At 39.1% G+C, this 12,721-nt stretch overlaps 1 protein-coding gene and 1 pseudogene across 2 annotated transcripts; both read left to right on the forward strand.

The window, feature by feature from the left end:
- The first annotated feature begins 244 nt into the window (after positions 1–244).
- LOC307064800 (hypoxanthine-guanine phosphoribosyltransferase-like) lies at positions 245–2,143 on the forward strand (annotated as a pseudogene). The gene is made up of 2 exons: positions 245–615; positions 1,858–2,143. The product of its transcript is annotated as a hypoxanthine-guanine phosphoribosyltransferase-like (transcript).
- Positions 2,144–7,112: 4,969 nt separating this feature from the next.
- TMEM17 (transmembrane protein 17) lies at positions 7,113–12,431 on the forward strand (the record flags this gene model as incomplete). Its single annotated transcript, XM_079720433.1, has 4 exons — positions 7,113–7,212; positions 10,828–10,931; positions 11,091–11,204; positions 12,153–12,431. The coding sequence occupies 4 exons, from the start codon at positions 7,113–7,115 to the stop codon at positions 12,429–12,431; spliced, it is 597 nt and encodes a 198-aa protein (XP_079576559.1).
- Positions 12,432–12,721: the final 290 nt, after the last annotated feature.

The following is a 12,721-nucleotide window of genomic DNA, read 5'->3' on the forward strand; positions in this document are numbered from 1 at the left end:
AGGGTAACATGTTATTACCAAATAACTTTGCCTCTGGTCAAAGAGAAACAAATCATTGCACAAGGCTCAAAATTTTTGTGAAAATAAATATTTAGGAAAGTAAACCATAGATGTAATTGAATCCCAATGAAATACATTAAACAATTATTGGAGAAGTAGCTATTACTCTGACCATCAAGTTTGGTATAACAAGTAAACAGTTTAGCCCAAACTGCCCTCAGCTGGCCGGTCAGCCGGCTCTGTTATGGGGATCTGCAGCCCCAGCATCGTGATTAGCAATAATTAACCTGCTTATGACCTAGATTTATTTTGTATACCTAATCATTATGCTGAGGATTTGGAAAAGGTGTTTATTCCTCATGGACTAATTATGGACAGGACCGAACGTCTTGCTCAAGATGTGAAGAAGGAGATGGGAGGCCATCACACCGTGGCCCTCTGTGTGCTCAACGGGGGCTACAAATTCCTTGCTGACCTGCTGGATTATATCAAAGTACTGAAGAGAAATAGTGATAGATCCATTCCTATGACTGTAGATTTTATCAGACTGAAGAGCTACTGTAATGACCAGTCAACAGTCGACATAAAAGTAATTGGTGAAGATGATCTCTCAACTTTCACCCACCTCCTAGAGAAATGGAAATAAAAACAAAAATAAACAAATGGGACCTAATGAAACTTCAAAGCTTTTGCACAGCAAAGGAAACCATAAACAAGACCAAAAGACAACCCTCAGAATGGGAGAAAATATTTGCAAATGAAGCAACTGACAAAGGATTAATCTCCAAAATTACAAGCAGCCCATGCAGCTCAATAACAAAAAAACAAACAACCCAATCCAAAAATGGGCAGAAGACCTAAATAGACATTTCTCCACAGAAGATATACAGATTGCCAACAAACACATGAAAGAATGCTCAACATCATTAATCATTAGAGAAATGCAAATCAAAACTACAAAGAGATATCATCTCACACCAGTCAGAATGGCCATCATCAAAAAATCTAGAAACAATAAATGCTGGAGAGGGTGTGGAGAAAAGGGAACACTCTTGCACTGCTGGTGGCAATGTGAATTGGTACAGCCACTATGGAGAACAGTATGGAGGTTCCTTAAAAAACTACAAATAGAACTACCATATGACCCAGCAATCCCACTACTGGGCATATACCCTGAGAAGACCATAATTCAAAAAGAGTCATATACCAAAACGTTCATTGCAGCTCTATTTACAATAGCCCAGAGGTGGAAACAGGTAAGTGTCCATCATCGGATGAATGGATAAAGAAGATGTGGCACATATATACAATGGAATATTACTCAGCCATAAAAAGAAATGAAATTGAGCTATTTGTAATGAGGTGGATAGACCTAGAGTCTGTCATACAGAGTGAAGTAAGTCAGAAAGAGAAAGACAAATACTGTATGCTAACACACATATATGGAATTTAAGAAAAAAATGTCATGAAGAACCTAGGGGTAAGACAGGAATAAAGACACAGACCTACTAGAGAATGGACTTGAGGATATGGGGAGGGGGAAGGGTAAGCTGTGACAAAATGAGAGAGTGGCATGGACATATATACACTACCAAACGTAAAATAGATAGCTAGTGGGAAGCAGCCGCATAGCACAGGGAGATCAGCTCAGTGCTTTGTGACCACCTAGAGGGGTGGGATAGGGAGGGTGGGAGGGAGGGAGACGCAAGAGGGAAGAGATATGGGAACATATGTATACATATAACTGATTCACTTTGTCATAAAGCAGAAACTAACACACCATTGTAAAGCAATTATACTCCAATAAAGATGTAAAAAATAAAAACATAAATAAATAATAAAAAAAATAAAAAAAACTTTCACTGGAAATAATGTGTTGATTGTGGAAGGTATAATTGACACTGGCAAAACAATGAAAACCTTGCTTTCCTTGGTCAAGCAGCATAATCCAAAGATGATCAAGGTTGTGAGCTTGCTGGTGAAAAAGACCCCTCGAAGTGCTGGATACAGACCAGACTTTGTTGGATTTGAAATTCTAGCCAAGTTTGTTGTAGGATATGTCCTTCACTATAATGAATACTTCGGGGATTTGAATCATGTTTGTGTCATTAGTGAAGCTGGAAAAGCAAAATACAAAGCCTAAGATGAGAGTTGAGTTTGGAAACATCTGGAGTCCCACTAAAATCACCAGTAAAATTATCAAATGCTCTAGTTCTGTGGCCAGATGCTTAGTTGAGCTTATTGCATGTAACTTCTTAGAATTTTATCTGTTTTGTATTTTAGAAATGTCAGTTGCTGCATTCCCAAACTCTTTATTTGCACTGTGAGCCTACAGACTATCATTTCCCTTTGGGTGGATTGTTGTTCTACTCGTGAATGAAAAACCTCTTAAACCACACCACTATGGAATGAAAATATTGACATTGTATATGTAAAAAACACTTAAAGAGAAGAATATATTAGTTTTTTAACTGGTATTTTACTTTTTATATATTCAGGAAAGAACAGAGTGATTGAATATTGTTAATTATACCACTGTGTGTTCAGAAAAGTAAGACACAGTCAGTTTCATATCAGTCACAGCACTTAGAAGTATCGTTATGTCGGATAAACCACATGTCCTGGAATTATTTTAGTAGGTTTCAGTAGTATTAACTGTAATTTCCCACTTGTTCAAATTATTTTTGGTGAATCTTTGTCAACAGATTGATCTGTATCTTTTAAATACAGATCAGTAAGTTCCAAAAACCTACCACTTTTTGAATTCTTCAATATAAAAATCCTTAAAATAAAGGCTGTCTCTTTAAAAGAGAAAAAAATAGAAGCAAACAGTTTAACTTTATAGTGTTATTTATTAATCTTTTTTTTTACATCTTTATTGGAGTATAATTGCCTTACAATGGTGTTAGTTTCTGCTTTATAACAAAGTGAATCAGCTATACATATACATATATCCCCATATCTCCTCCCTCTTGTGTCTCCCTCCCACTCTCCCTATCCCACCCCTCTAGGTGGTCACAAAGCACCAAGCTGATCTCCTGTGCTATGTGGCTGCTTCTACAGGGTTATTTATTAATCTTGCTGGAAATGATTCCCATGATTTTGAGAGTGGAGACTCCATACTTCTCTTTAGATCCTTAGTAATAGGTTTAGAATATGGGAAACCCAAATTATACTAGTCTCTTGATTCCACAAAAGTAGATTCCCTTCTTTGTTCTGCAGTATTTCACCAATGTGATTGTTTTTTATAAATATTGTGAGAATAAACTAACAAAGTAATATTTGGAAAGTTTTTCGAGCCCTTTGGACCACGTGTGACATCAATAATAGCAGGATTCTTTCCAAACCACAAGTTTTTCCTCTCAAAACTCTTTATTTTTGTACCATCATTGCCTCTTCCTCTCTATTTTTAATAAGATTTATTTCAAACTATGAAATGCATGGTTATTGTAGGAAATTTGAATAATAAATAAAAGTAAAAATACCCATAATTCGATCAATTTTTCCTCCAGAATTTTGATGAAATAATTGCAGTCTGAACAAGATATGTTACATTTTTTTTTCAATGCTAGGAAAAAGTCTTTAAAAGAATTCACGCACGCAAAAAAAAAAAAAAAAAAGAATTCACGCAGGCTTTTGACAAATTTGGTTAACACTCATGGACCATTTTATGGTTAATTGCATCCACTGGGAAAGCAATAGAGGTATTGCCTCACAGATACAGTTGAATTCAGAAACTTAAATACTAGCATGATTTCACTCCATTATAGGTATTTCTTCTTCACAAATATCATTTCAATAGATGTGTCAATGATAGCTATCACTTATAGAAAGCCTTATTTAATGATATAATCTTTACATCAACCATAACAGTAAATTAGCACTAGCCTCACTTTACAAAACAAAGGTTTGAAAGCAACTGCATAGCTCTTAGGTGGTGAAGTGAGAATTTGAGGGGATTTGAACACTGCTCTCTCTGCTTCCAAAGGCATCCTTTCCACTACAGCCCAACACCTCACCATGAATATCATAATCTGCTTAACTAGGTCCTGTGGTTGGGCATTTCAAATGCTCCCCCCACCTTTTTTCTTTTTTTTTTTTAACTAAAATCAATAATGTTAGAAGTAATCTCTTGGAGTATGAAGCTTTGTTTTTATGATTATTTCCCCAAAATAGAGCTTAAAATCTGGATTAGTGCGTTAAAGGCAGGAATATTTTTAAGGCAATTTGTACACATTGTTAATTGCTTTCCTCAGCGAGATTGTTCAAATTATAATCCATTCAGCAGAGCATGAGGCTTCCTGCTCCACTGTGCTCTTTATAAAAATCTTGGTTAATATAATAGATCAAAATTGACTCTTTGTTGCTAAGTTTAAAATTGTTTTGGTTGCTATAGTTAACTGTGTTTTAATACATCAATTCTCCATTCTACAGAGTGAAGGCTGGCTAAGTCTTTGAACTAGAAATGGGAAGATAGGGGAATGGTCTTTAGACTTTTTATTCCCTTTATTCATTCAATGGTTATCTAGTTCCTATTCTAGGTCAGGCATTGTGCTAGTGTTCAGGATATAAAGATGAAAGCCCATCCCTGACCTCAAAGAGCTTGTGAACTAGCAAGAGAAACAGACATAAATAGACTGTAGTACAGCGTGACTGGCACTGTGACCAAAGTAACACAGAAGAATATGCTTTGAGAAACACAGAGGAGGGCACTTAAACCAGGTTCAGGGAGGTCCTAGAAGCCATTTTGGAGGTGCTGAGGGCTGAGCTCCGCCTTGAAGAGAAGCAGAAGTTAGCCAGCTTTTTCCTGACATCCCCAACCAGAATTAATTGCTTCCTCATCTATGTTCCTTTACTAAAATATAGTGTACTTACTTGTTTCCACGTCTCTCGCTTGGCTGATCTTCTTGATGGGGAGAGACTATATCCCTAATTAGCCCAAGACAATGCCCCAAAATGAGTAGGAATGCAATTAACATTTGTTGAATTATTTTGAAATTCTACCCATATAGCAATTTCCTCCCATACCTTCCTCTTGACATTTATATAAATATGTGTGGTTTTTCTCTATATTGTAAAAATAATACTGTTCACCACATACCCATTAGAATGGCTAAAAGGAAAGCATGGAAAATGACAAGTGCTGGTGACGGATTTGGAGCAACAGAAATGCTCATACATCACTGGAGGCAGTAGAAATTGGTACAGCCACTTTGGAAAAGTGGCAGTATCTATTAAAGCTGGGTTGTACCTCATAAGCTAACAATTTCATTCCTAGGAACAAGTTCAACACAAATGCATGCATATGTTCACCACAAAGCATATTTTCACCAAAAGCAGCACTACTGATAGTAGCTCCAAACTAGAAAATACACAGATGCTCATCAGCAGTAGAATGGATAAACTTATTGTGGTATGGCCACACCACAAGGAAAAAGAATCTACACTTAACAATATGAAGGAATTTCATAATAATAATTTTGAGGGCAAAGAGCTAGTTTTTTTTAAAGCAGTTATTGGATGATTACTTTTACATAAAGAATAAAAATAGGCAAAACTATTCTATGCTATAGAAGTCAGGAAAGGTCGATTAGAAGTGGAGGGTTAGTCACTGTAAGGGAGTAGGCATGGAGAGCTTCTGGGGGTGCTGGTAAGGTTCTGTTTCTTAATCTGGGTTTTGGTTACACCTGTATATTCTGTTTGTTCCCTTTTCTGTATATGTATTATACCTAAAATTTTTTTTAATATGTCTTATTTGAGAGAAAGCTGGAAAATACATAATGTTTAAAAATTTTTAAATCACCCACAATCTACTACCTAGAAATTACTATTAACGTTTTGGACTATTTCCTTCTAGCCTTTTTTTTTTTTTTTTGGCGGTATGTGGGCCTCTCACTGTTGTGGCCTCTCCCGTTGCGGAGCACAGGCTCCGGACGCGCAGGCTCAGCAGCCATGGCTCACGGGCCCAGCCGCTCCGCGGCATGTGGGATCTTCGCGGATCGGCTCACGAACCCGTGTCCCCTGCGTCAGCAGGCGGACTCTCAACCACTGCGCCACCAGGGAAGCCCCCTTCAAGTCTTTTTTTGAAGCCACAGTGCTTGTGCCATCTCCTCCCCTTCTCTGCTTCCCACATATTTACACACACATTTTACTAAATTAGGTTCATTCCTATTTAGTTTTACTTCTGGTTTTTTATTTTTACTTAAAGTTAATCCATATTATCAAATATTCGGGGCTTCCCTGGTAGCGCAGTGGTTAAGCATCTGCCTGCTAATGCAGGGAACATGGGTTCTATCCCTAGTCCAGGAAGATCCCACATGCCTCGGAGCAACTAAGCCTGTGTGCCACAACTACTGAGCCTGCGCTCTAAAGCCCGAGAGCCACAACTACTGAAGCCCGCGTGCCTAGAGCCCGTGCTCTGCAACAAGAGAAACCACCGCAATGAGAAGTCCGCGTGCAGCAACGAAGACCCAACGCAACCAAAAAAAAAAAAAAAAAAAATTCGTTGCCACCATGTTTTTAAACTGCTGCAATGTATTCCATCAAATATATATATGTAATATATGGTGTGTATATATAAAATATTCCTAATATATAATCATAAATTCCTGGAAGAGAGTTGTGTGTGTGGCATGTATATATATGAAATATTCCTGGTATATAATAACATATATTCCTAGAAGAGAGTATGTGTGTGTGTATACATACACACACACACAAACACGTATAAGCTACTGGGTCATGAACGTTCTCTAAGCTCTGCCTTCATTCTGCATTTCCTTCCAGAAAGGTTGCATCCCACTGGCAAGGTTATTAGAGGTCCTTGTATCACAGTCCAACCCCAGGTCATTTATTATTATTTTTATTCGTTGTTAAAGTGGCGGAGCTTAAAACAGGACTAAGGAATCCGCGGTTTTGCACCTGGCTAGGCGCTCCGCAGGAATGGGTTTCCCCGCACTCCTCTCCCTTCCAGGGAGCCCCACGCCTCGGCCGTGCAGTGCGGCCGCGCGTGCGCCCGGGCCCCCAGCGCCCTCGCCTGCCCGGTTGCCTTGGGAACCTCAGAGCACCACAGCGCCCGAAGACGTAGCAGTGAGCAGTACCAAGGCCAGAGCATGGAGCTGCCAGATCCGGTCCGCCAGAGGCTGGGAAACTTCAGCCGGACCGTGTTCAGCGACTCCAGCCGGACCGGGCCGGAGTATAACGAGGGTCCGGGTGAGTGGCGGAGGCCCAGCGCAGGGCATGTGGCCCTCGGAAGACCTGGCGGAGTTTTGGAGCGGCCAGATTTTGCCCAGACCTAAGATGGCGGTTTCGCCTTCAGCTGGTTCTCCGCAGTGCGGGAAGCTCCTTGGAGGAGGGGCCAGGCCGAGGGATGGGGCTGAGATGGGGACCAGATAGCCCGGCCCCGTAAGCCAGCGGGTTCCGGGTTGATAGTGCTGCGGCCTGGCCGGCTAATTGCAAGCGGGGCGGCTGAGGTGGCGCCGGCCTTCCTCAAAAAAGAATATAAAAGCCGCCTTCGCAGCCCGCGTCCGGTCCCTTGCCCTCCGAGAAGGCTGAGAAGGCCGACTTTGCTTTTCCTCTACGGCATTCACCCTGGCTTTTCTGGCCAGGGTGGAGTGGAAACAGCCCAGGCAATCTCCTCTTTCCACTTAATATCCCCTACCCCAGTAAAATATCTTTTCCTTTTCTCCTTTCCTAGCAGAACATGTACTTTCCACCACAAGTCCATTTTCTGGAAGAAGACATGGAAAGAAGTTTTATTTTAAATGCTATCCAATACAGAGTGGCACCTGCCACTCTAGCAACGCCTTCAACAAAACTCGCACTCTCCCGGCCTTTTCCTTCCCATCCCCTATTTATACTTCTTGCCCTAAATCAAGTAACAAAATACCACGATGCTACATTCAACATGACAAGTGACAACGCAGTTTTCTGCAGAACAGTTTCCCTCTCTTAAATCATGATAGACAACATACTGTCAACCAAACCCACGCAGCTTTTATCACTGAACTGTGCTGGGAAATAGAAATCTTTTCCTCTTGCTTGGTTTAGGGATTTTTTAAAGGGGGCAAAGAAAAGTCATTTCCCATCGTTTCAATTTTTCACCCTGATGTCTTGCCTGTCCTCTCAATTTAGGCCTGGTCTTGATTTAGGATGTACAGAGAAAAACATAATGTGAAAAATTAGGTTATTACGTTTTTGATTCTAAAGCCAAGGCACTAAAATCTGATGATGTAAAGTATCATGGGTTTTCTGTAAAGGGCCAGATAGTAAATATTTTAGACCTTTCAGGCCATAGGTCTCTGTGGCAGTCATAGGTAATGGTAATTGAATAGACATGGCATTGTTCCAATAAAACTTTATTTATGGACACTAAAGTTTGAATTTCATGATTTTCAGTGTCACAAAATATTATTATTCTTTGATATTTTTTCCTCAACCATTTAAAAATGTGAAAAAAACATTTTTAGCTCATTGCCATACAAAAACAGGCAGCTGGCTGGTAGTTTGCCCACCCCTGACTTATATTACATAATGTTTTAATTTAAGTTCCGTTTACAGAAGTCAACTTGTACTTTTGCAGAATTTAGTAAATTCATGTCTTGTGCTTTCAAGGTTAATTTACATATTAACTTGATTTTCAGCTGCATTATGGTAAGTTTGATCTGCTGAAATATAGACATAGCATAACTCTTAAGATGCTCATGTACAAAATTCTTAACATAAAAACTTCTTCGCAAAATTTGACTACAGTGTTTGCTCTAAAGGTATTAAAATGTTCAGCTTAACTAATTTACCACTATTTTTCCACATTTTCTTCCTTGTGGATCTGAATTAGGTTTGATTATTTGTACTGTAATTGCAAGCATGTATTATGACCACAGCTGACCAAGAGTTGTACTATTGTTATGAGAAAATCCTAGGCAAGTGAGTTACCTTCAGATTTAACAGACTGTAAGAATGCATTCCTTTATCAGTGGTAATTTAATAAATAGGTGCAAGCAAAAGTAGGCATAATAATCAGGGATATTCTTGGAGCTAAAGGAAAAACCTGGCTGTGAGAGACCATGACTATCTTATATTTTAAAACTGTTAAATGATAGATATAAAATACTCAGATGCGGAGAAAAAGACATAAACATCTGTTTTTAAGAAAATTATTTTAGGGGCTTCCCTGGTGGCGCAGTGATTAAGAATCTGCCTGCCAATGCAAGGGACACAGTTTCGAGCCCTGGTCCAGGAAGACCCCACATGCCACGGAGCAGCTAAGCCCGTGTGCCACAACTACTGAGCCTGTGCTCTAGAGCCCACGAGCCACAACTACTGAGCCTGTGTGCCACAGCTACTGAAGCCCACGCACCTAGAGCGAGAGCTCTGCAACAAGAGAAGCCACCGCAATCAGAAGCCTGCACACCGCAACCAAGAGTAGCCCCCCGCTAGCCACAACTAGAGAAAGCCCGCGCACAGCAACGAAGACCCAACACAGCCAAAAATACATAAATAAATTAATTAATTTTAAAAATATATTTATTTTAGAGTCTTTGTAAATTCTTTCATTTAGAGCAGTGGATTTCAAAATATATATCTGCTCTTAAATTGTTGGAATTTAGTCAAATTTAGGATGCTTTTGTAGGACCCAATTTTAAAAATCAAATTCTTAATTTAGGACCCTTCTCCCTTATATGAAAGCAAAAGGTACTATGTAATCAGCCTTAGATAAATGAAACTCATGTATCATGAATGGCTACACTGGTAATGCCCTTATAATAGTATGTTTTCATGCATTCATTAATGAATTCATTAATTCATTCTTTCTGCTTATGCATATTTGGTATTTTCCATGTGTAAAGCAAGATGCTAGGTTCTATGAGGGCCTCAAATTTGGGTAGAATGTGGTCTGTGCTTACAATGAGCCTGTGTATAAGTAAAAGAGAAGGAAAAAGGACCCATATTTATTGAGTGCCTACTAAGTGCCAGGCATAGTGCTAGGGTGAAGTAATTTATATTATCTTTAATCCTCACAAGCAACCTGTGAAGTAATTTTAATGTTACTGTTTTACAGGTGAATAAAGTAAGGCTCAAAGAGGTTAAATAATTTATTCCAAGTCTGGCATCTAGAGTTCTAAGGGAGTTTGGGGAGCTCCGGGTTTACTTGGACTCCAGAGCTCATTGTCTCTTCAGTAACCAGATTTTGTCTCAAGTGAGGGGAGTGTGGCTCTTTGCTAACACTTCTTACACACAGGTTAGAGTGATAAGTACCTAGAGGGGAAAGAGATTTCTGCTGGAGTGGGGGAATGGGATCAAGAAAGGATTTATGGAAAAAGTGGCATTGAATTGGATATGAATGAACAGGTAGGATTAGGATATGCTGAAAAGGGGTGTCTGTTTAATTATAATTTGGGGAGATTAGATTTTGCATGAGATTAGTTTATATGTGAGAGATTAGTTGTTATGTATTTTATGTGTTCATTTCATAGGCTCTTTACACAGAACTCTACAAAGGAGGTAATGATTATTATTGTTATCTGTTCAATAGGATTCATATTGATATTCCACATTTAATTTATACCAGTAGTATGCAAAAAAGTCAGCAGACTGTAATGGGAAAATGATAAAGTAATTGAAAAATATGAAACATACCCCCAAGTAGCCAACATAGGAAATAAATAGTATTATGATGACTATTTCCTTTCACTGTCAATGATTAGGCTTAAAATTTGGAGTTTCGTTAAGCTGATGCTATGGTTATTAATTCTAAGGAACTAAAGGACGTATAGGGCAGAGACCAGGGTTAAGAGTTTGTTCCTTTTCTCTCTCTTTCTTCCGTAGATAATGAAATGGTTTCCAGTTTGGCATTGCAGATGTCACTTTATTTTAACACTTATTTTTTCCCACTTTGGTGGGTGAGCAGCATTATGATGCTTCAGATGAAGGTAAATCTACACTTTACTACTTCTGCTGAGGTCTCTTCTGCCGTCCCTAGCATTGTTACATTGTCAATAAAATTAAAGTTCTTCATATATTTTTTTAAATCTCAGGTCAGTCTTACTATATGTGAGATTTTATGAACATGTTTATTTTTGTTTTTTTAGTATTCAATCTTGCCTGATTACTACAAATTCATTGTGGTCACCGTTATCATCCTAATAACCTTAATTGAAGCTATCAGGTTGTATCTGGGCTACATGGGGAACCTGCAGGAGAAGGTAGGCTCTTCTTTCCTTTCTCTCAGTGCTACACATAAATGCAGTAAGATTTTCCTAACAAGGAAAAGGCAGTGAGATGTGGTGGAAGGAGCAAAGGCCTGTAGTTAAGGCCTAGCTCCAACTTCACCACATCTGTCACTGTGGTCTGTTTGCTTAATCTCTTGAGCTTTGGTTTCTTCACATATAAAGTTGGGGAAATATTTACTTCACAGGTTTGTTAGGATTAAGTAATTTATATAAAGTACCTGAACATAGTAAACACCTAAGAAGTGATAGTTTTCCCTCTTCTCACCAGTCTTGAAAATACTTGGTCAATTAAACATGATTATTTATATCCTGAATAAGAGAATGGGGGAAAATGATAAACTCATTTCCTCTGCAAGGCTCATGTTTTCTGAACCATCATGCTGCCTAAGCATTTACAGTTACCAGAATTTAGGGATAATCCCTAAAGATTTCTGTGTTCTTTCAGGCCCTTCATAAGGGCCTGTCCCAGCCTGTCCCACTGTATTTCTTGCTTTTTCCTAATCCAAGCATCCATTCCAGGTGATGTGTTGTTTCCCAGTCATACTCATTCCACATCTTTGCTTACTTAAGTTCTTGCCTCTTCCTCCTTCTACCCAACTTTAAAAGACTACCTCCTTGAATTCTATCTTTTACCTACCCTACTTTCCCTCTTGTCTTATTTCTTGTAGCATTTAGTCTATAATGCTAAGTGGTGCATTTCATTATTCACTATAGTATTCTAGGACTGTCACATAAGTAAGTTTTCTCTTCCAGTCTAGACTGTAAGTTTTCTGAGGACAAGGACCATGTTGTACTCCTTTCGATTTACAGAGCTCAAAATGTACGTTCACAGTAGTGCCATCAAGTAGTATCACTTGCTTATTGATACAAACAGAAGACTGTACTTCACTGATCTGATACTCATCATGTGTGTCATTGCAGGTTCCTGAGCTGGCTGGCTTTTGGCTTTTGAGCCTTCTATTGCAGTTGCCTTTAATTCTGTTCTTGCTCTTTAATGAAGGCCTAACGAATCTGCCCTTGGAAAAAGCAGTACATATCATCTTCACTATATTCCTTACTTTCCAAGTTGTTTCAGCATTTCTTACCCTAAGGAAAATGGTAAATCAGTTGGCAACTCGTTTCCACCTCCAAGACTTTGACCGGCTCTCTGTGAGCAGAGGAGACATGAGAAGAGTGAGATCCTGTATAGAAGAGATTTGACCCAGTGCTGCTGAGTGAAAATCTGAAAGATCATTCTAGAAAACTGCAGGAATTAGGAAAACACCAGAGGGCTAGCACGAGAAAAAGGATAAAGCAAGTGTTTTGAACTGTATGCTCTCTGGCTCTGAAATTCCAAGGTTGGGGGCAATGATAAGACTATTTGTACATCACATGAAAGCAGTAAATCAACCCTAAAGCCTACGTGTTGTCTACCTGATGTCAAATATCTGAACTTTTTTGTTGTTGTTGACTTTTTCAGGTGTGTAAAAACCTGTATTGGTGGCATTACA

The sequence above is a fragment of the Hyperoodon ampullatus genome, assembly GCF_949752795.1.
Source record: "Hyperoodon ampullatus genome assembly, chromosome: 15".
Lineage (NCBI taxonomy): Eukaryota > Metazoa > Chordata > Mammalia > Artiodactyla > Ziphiidae > Hyperoodon > Hyperoodon ampullatus.